This window comes from Atta cephalotes (assembly GCF_000143395.1).
Source record: "Atta cephalotes unplaced genomic scaffold scaffold00016, whole genome shotgun sequence".
Lineage (NCBI taxonomy): Eukaryota > Metazoa > Arthropoda > Insecta > Hymenoptera > Formicidae > Atta > Atta cephalotes.
Window position 1 is genome coordinate 3,689,941 of NW_012130080.1, and position 6,904 is coordinate 3,696,844.

Consider the following 6,904-nt stretch of genomic DNA (forward strand, 5'->3'; position numbering starts at 1 on the left):
TTAACAACAATTGAATAACTTATGTTTGTATATGGAGACCGGTACTGGGTACGGCTTTGGCACTGCCACCGGCACCGGATACGGTCGGTCTACATGCACGACCTTCTCGATGGGGACGGGAAACGGTTGCGGTACCGGTACTGGCACCGGTCGATCGACTGGGACGTGCAGATGTTTCTCGACTGTCACCGGGACTGGCCGGTCCACATGGACGATCTTCTCCACGGTTACGGGATACGGTTTAGGCACTGGCACCTGCACGGTGTGTTCGACATGAATCGGTACGGGAACTGGTATATGCTTAGTGATCGGTACTGCTACGGGTACCGGATGTGGCACTGGCTGCGGAACAGGCACATGCACTGAAGAAGAATACAAAAATATTATTCACAAATCCCTACTATCCATTAATATGTAAATATTAATTGCGACATTAGGTTTAATTTTACGTAATAAATAAATCAAAAACATAAATAAATAAAATCACATCTTTCTTTCATTACTCTTTCACTAAAATTTAAAAGAAAGGAGACAATTTATGAATGATTCTTTCTAATTAAACTAATTTAAATATTATTATGGAATTAAATTAATTAATATTACAACAGGCTTTAATTTTGAAATAAATATATTCAAGATCAATAAAATTTTATATATTAACTCACCGACTGGCTGTTGAACTAAGACGGGTGATGGTTCGAGTGGAGCTTCGTAATCCGGTGGACAATATATGTGTATACCATGTCCATTCGAGCAATCGATTCGAGCATCTACATTTCTTTTCTCATGTCTTTTTGGCTCTGAAGCGCTCTGCAATTTTTCTGAATCCTTCAATCCGTCAATGAGAACGGCTACACTGCTGGCCAACACCAGTATTGTTACCTGTATAAACGTCACGAAGAGATATCATATCGAATAATTTACGTTTTTATGTAGAATATTCTTGGACAATTTACTTTAAACAAATTCATTATATAAAATCTAGGACAGCATTTTAATCAGATGTCTAAAACGACATGAAAATTTTCCGAACTTGACAACATTTTGAAAAATAGAAAATCTTATCGTATATCTGATTTTATCGTATATCTGATTTTAAAAAGATTTGACTGTATAATTCATAATTGTATAATTCATAATTTCAGTTCAATTGCTCTAACTTTTTTTTTTGCGGTATTGGATTAGTTTAAATCACTTTAAATCAAGATATTATAACGCATAATTATCCATTGCAATACACAAACGATCAACAAATCACTAGATGAACATTCTTCATTCTTTATCGCGGTGTATCCGAATATAAATTAGGCGGATTTTCGATTGCGACAGTGCACGGAAAGAATGGTTTTACTGAAGTATCTAAAAATTTAGCTAATTACAAATCTGAAAATAATTTTGTTTAGATCAACAAAATAATTATGTAAAACACTCAAACTGGTTACAACTTTTTGCAGAATTGTTATCAACATTTAAACGTTCTATGTAATTATTGTGATCCAAAAAAGTTATTTTTAGATGTGTAACTAAATTTTTAGATACTTTAGCAAAATCGTTCTTTCCGTGTAGTAAAATAAAAACGAGAATTCAGATAAGTACCAGGAAGAATCTCATGATTAGTCGCTCGAGAGTTTCAGTTGCCGGTCGGGATGCCAATGAAAAACTGAGTTCGCTCCGGAATTGTGGCCTTCATATGTATTTATAGGGCATCATCGCTTGAACAAAGAAGAACAACGATTACAAGGAGCGATATACTTTCGCTACCTGAACCTGGGCGACAGCCAAACAGCTGCATTTCTCTCCTAGGAGGTCGAACGAAGGCGATGTGAGACGCAAAAAATCCTGGAGCATTTCATTAGCGATGCATTTAATCGGAGGTTTATCGGCAATTATTTGATCTTTCGATCGTTAGATAGCCACGATAGCGCGCGATACGTGATTTAATTCAATCACGCAGTGATACATGATTGGAATCGGTCCGCGCATTGAATTAATAATTATATTACAAATATAATTATATTATATTATAAATTAATAATTATATTATAAAACATTAATTTTATGATTAATTTTATGAGATAATCTATATGACTATTTAAAATTTTATTTTGTGCTTTGTTTGATATAAAAAAACATTTAAAAAATACATATTATATATTACATAGAATTTATAATTTTTATATAGCATATTTTGATATTACATATTTATTTTAATTTATATTACAATTCTATTTTAAAATCGTATATATTAATTATAGATTATTTAAAGTGGGCCAGATAATGTAGTTGGTAATGTAGTTGGATTAAATAAATCATTGATAACATCATTGATTCTTAACAGAAAATAATAAATAAGTTTACTGCAATTAATTAATTAATCAGTACTATTATTTGATATGCAGATTAAAATATTTAGTGTATAAAAAAATTAACATGGAATATTTTTTTAACGAATTAATGCATAAATTATCGCTGATGTAATTCATGAGTTTTGCGCAACAAGAGATGAAAATATACGACAGCAAATGCAAATAACAACTTCGATTTCTTTCAGCGTTCTCCAGCGTCCTCTATTCGGTCAACGAGATCGAGCTGGACGAGTTTTCCTCTTTCGCTTCCGCGTTAATCGTGAGGACTTTCCTAACTTTCATTTTCTAAGCGTCTAATGCCATCGCGTTCTTAATGCCGGCCACGTTACTCGCCATTCATTATTCATCGACGAGTTAGAGCCGGCGAACACGTAACAATACGCCCGATGACGCTGACCAACCAAGATTTACTAGTCACGAATGCGCGAATTAGCAGAATGCACACGTACGTAGTGATCAAGAACAACAAAAAACCAACCTGATGGACAATTCGAGAACAGGAAAACAATATTGTTATGGAAAAACAAGAAAAATGTTCGCTACTCGAACTTCTTCTAGACTCTTCTTTTATGGACTTCTATCCAAGGATCACACCAAATCAAGAGAAAGTCAAAATGATGATTTATTTTAACGTCATGAAAGTCAAAACGAAGATTTTTGACAAAATTTAACTGTTTCTATCGATAAAATTTCTAAAAAGTTAATATCACAGGCAAAAACATGTGATCATTATTCACTTTGAAAATGTGATCTCTTTAGATAGATTATAAGTATCTTAAGATAGAAAACTCCTAATATAATCATCATTCGAATACTTATTTCAAGGATGCTTCGTATATATTTTTAAGATAGGAAATTCGAAAAACATTTTCCGATAATAATTCTACTTTATGAATTTTCCAGAAAGATTAAATACAATCTTTATCTTTTCTAGTTCTATAAAAATGGACTACAGTTTCTCGAATTCTTTAAGATTACAAATAAATATATTTTTTTTAAATAATTCATGAATCTTGTAGATAATAATATTGAAAAAGACAACATATTGTCAACTTAAAATTTGCTAATCTAGAATACCATGACTAAGAATTAGCTGTTGCAGTTGTATCAATGTTTATCACTCATGCAGACAGTATCTATAAACGACGCGCAGAATTCTTAGACGTTTTCCTTTTCCCCGTACGTGCGCGGAAATGAGTTTCCAGGCATAATTAGATAAGTATAAGGATGTAGGTAAGTAGTACAGGTACTTTGATCGTCGAACGTAATTGCAATGTCAACATTGCAAGCACGAGCTCGTAATCGAGTGAGAAACCGGTGTCGTTCTTGGCAAAAGACATGGTTGCATTTACATCAATATCAAATAGTATTCAGTATTATTTAATATATCAAACATTATTAAATATCTGATCTCTCCATATTGTAATGAATATCAAATTTGAAGACATTAACTAAAATTATTTAATTTCATCAACATTATCTTAGATTAGAGATACATAATAATGTATATGTTGGAAAAAAAGTAAACATTGAATAAATTTAATTTTTTAATACAAATTGCTTTAATTAAAATGCTCTTACAGTGAATTAAAAAAATTTTTTTTAACATAATTTCATTAAAATCAAGTCTGAAGAGATCAATATGTATGTGTTTAAATATTCAATATTCTGTATAAATCTGTGTGCATCAAATTTTAATCAATTTAATATTAATTAATTTTATTAATTAAATTTGACTTAATATAAATTAGTATTTATTATGGTATGTGATGCGTTTATTAACTTGTTCCATTTTAGTTACAGGGCTTTATATGTTCTGATGTTATTTTGAAATGTCGTCACAAACTAAATCGATCGCAGACAACTTTCATCACCGGAAGCTTAGGATATCAATTAAAAAGGGTAAGTTTCCGATTTGATCGTAAATGGGAACTTGCTTTGTTCCTTGATCTAGACCTGTTAAGTTGTCATTGGTAATGCCATTCGCAAATATAAAAGGCTTCTGTTGTTACGATCTTATGAACAGTTTGTTCGCAACTAGAGCACCATGTCGAAGATCTTTGTAAGTAGCACTTATTCATTTAAGTTGTGTAAATCAAAATTAAAGTGTGAATATAAATTATGAATTCTAAACTGATTACTTAATTTTTCTAAAATTAAAACTTCCAAATACTCTTCATTAAATTCTTCCAATTTTCTTACTAATTTATACAACGCATTTTTGAGCATAATTGAATTTTGTAAAACATGAATTTATCAAAATTTGAAATTTCTTTACGTTAATATTATATTCCAGCTATTCCTTATTATAACATTATTATGCACCTGTGCATTCGCATCGGTGCTGAAGAACATGAAGCAGCAAAAACGGGGTGTTATCAGTAATGACGAATGGATCAGTTTCTCAAGTCCTTATGGACATGGAGAACCATGGTCAATCGAGCGTAATTCTTGGAAAGGTCTCAAACTTCCTGAAGTTAATCTGCATGCAGGGTAAAAATAATACACTTATTAAAAATATTAAACAAGATTTATGTATAAATATAATTTAAAATAATTTAGAGTAAATCTCTTTAAATTGTATTAAAAAAATAAATGTTTCGTGTTAAGTTTCAATGTTCTAAAATAATTCTAATTAAATAGAATAAAATAATGTATCTATGTATAATGTATCTATGTATTAAAAGTAAATAATATATAAATAAGATTTATATAATTTAGAAAATTTAAAGTAAATTTCTAAATTGCATACATTTTCGCGTTAAGTTTTACCGTTGTAAAATAAGTAAAATATTAGTCAGACGAGAAATTTTATGAATATCATACAGCAAGAATAAATATTTTTCGAAGGATCATTTTCTTCTTTACAAATTATACTCCTTCATTTTGAATAATACTTCAAAAAAATTATAATATACTTTCTAAAAATCTTAGGATATCTATAAAATGACAATGATGTTAATCATTATATTCATAAATGTCGACCGACAGGTTGCATCTAGCAAGTGCGTCTTACGATAGAAGTGGCATCGCCTTAACACCTGAAATTGTGAAAACTGTACCAGTGTATTTAACGAAGCACGTAGTGCTGGAGAAGCCGGTGCCAGTTCCGGAGCCAGTAATCATAGAGAAACCGTATCACGTGCCATTACCGATCGAGAAGATAGTTCATAAACCAGTCCCGATTCCCGTCCCGGTGTCTCAGGTAACATTCTGTCAATTTTACTTTCTTTCAACAGCACTTTTAACGAAGTCTATTAATAATGACATTTTTTTCTTTTATAGTAATTTTGTGGAAAACAATATAAAAAAATCATGGAAATTTCTTAATATTAAAATTATATTGATAAGCAAACATTAAGCTAATATTCTGAATATAAAGTCAATTTATAGTTTATCTTTAGATGATCAATAGCCAATAAAATAATTCGTAGAGCATCTGAAGATATTTAAAGAAGCCTTAAATATAAGGCCTGTCTATGAATATTATTCTTCATATTTTTTTCTTCTTCTTTCTATTTCTATTAGGACGACTTTTATCAAGCTCCGGTTAACTTAATCAGTCTCGAAGAGAGAAATTATAAATATAAATGTAAATGTATTACTCTTCAATTCGCATTTTTTCTTCGACGTTAGCTTCAGTTGGAATTCTGCAAAGTTATTAGACTGGTTAAGTTAATCGGAGCTAAGGCCCGGTTGCATCAACGTTACTTTAATTTTAAGCGAGGAAACTTAAAACTCTCTTTGTTCCTATCTCTTTTCAGTTTTTTTTAAGCGAGGAAACTTAAAACTCTCTTTGTTCCTATCTCTTTTCAGTTTTTTTTAAGCGAGGAAACTTAAAACTCTCTTTGTTCCTATCTCTTTTCAGTTTTAAAAGATGAGATAGAGAGAGTTTGAAGTTTTGCTTAAAATCAAAATAACGTTGATGCAATCGGACCTAAAAGTCATCCTTAATTTCTATCGGGAAATTCTCAGGCGATGCCAATCCCAGTAAAGCAACCGATCGCGGTATCCGTACAGCAGCTGTATCCAGTCCCAGTAAAGCATCCGGTATCCATACCAGTTCCGGTGCCGATCCCGGTTCCGGTACAGCAGTTACCACCCTCATCGCTTCCGCTGCATTTGTTACCACCCTCACCGCTTCCTCTGCAATCGTTACCGCCTCCATTGCTTCCGCTGATCTCCTTCAGCGATCATCCTAGTGCCATCTATGCGCACGACTACGCACCCGATCTTCACGTCCACCCGTCGCCGGTCGCCGTCCACTTGGACCAGGGCATTCACGACATCGCTCCCCTTGCTCATGACATCAGCCATGGGATTGGTCATGTGCTGGAGCACGGTTATGGCCACGACTACCACGATGCCCATGTTGATCTCGTCCATGGGCACGATCATAAAAAGAGGAAGACTGACAGGAACTGACTCGAGCAAACAGAGGGTGGAAGGTCATTGAAATTATAATGTTGTCATGTATATATATATATGTGTGTGTGTGTGTGTGTGTGTGTGTGTGTGTGTGTGTGTGTGTGTGTAGT

At 32.6% G+C, this 6,904-nt stretch overlaps 2 protein-coding genes across 2 annotated transcripts; one reads left to right on the forward strand and one right to left on the reverse strand.

Annotated features, from left to right (window-relative positions):
- LOC105618306 (zinc finger protein 512B-like) lies at positions 1 to 1,611 on the reverse strand. Its single transcript, XM_012199846.1, has 3 exons — positions 1,597 to 1,611; positions 666 to 882; positions 1 to 362 (listed from the first exon to the last, which is right to left on the reverse strand). The coding sequence occupies exons 1-3, from the start codon at positions 1,609 to 1,611 to the stop codon at positions 1 to 3; spliced, it is 594 nt and encodes a 197-aa protein (XP_012055236.1).
- A 2,802-nt stretch (positions 1,612 to 4,413) lies between these two features.
- Positions 4,414 to 6,791, forward strand: LOC105618429 (BCL-6 corepressor-like protein 1). The gene is made up of 4 exons (XM_012199970.1): positions 4,414 to 4,428; positions 4,663 to 4,859; positions 5,358 to 5,571; positions 6,342 to 6,791. The coding sequence occupies exons 1-4, from the start codon at positions 4,414 to 4,416 to the stop codon at positions 6,789 to 6,791; spliced, it is 876 nt and encodes a 291-aa protein (XP_012055360.1).
- Positions 6,792 to 6,904: the final 113 nt, after the last annotated feature.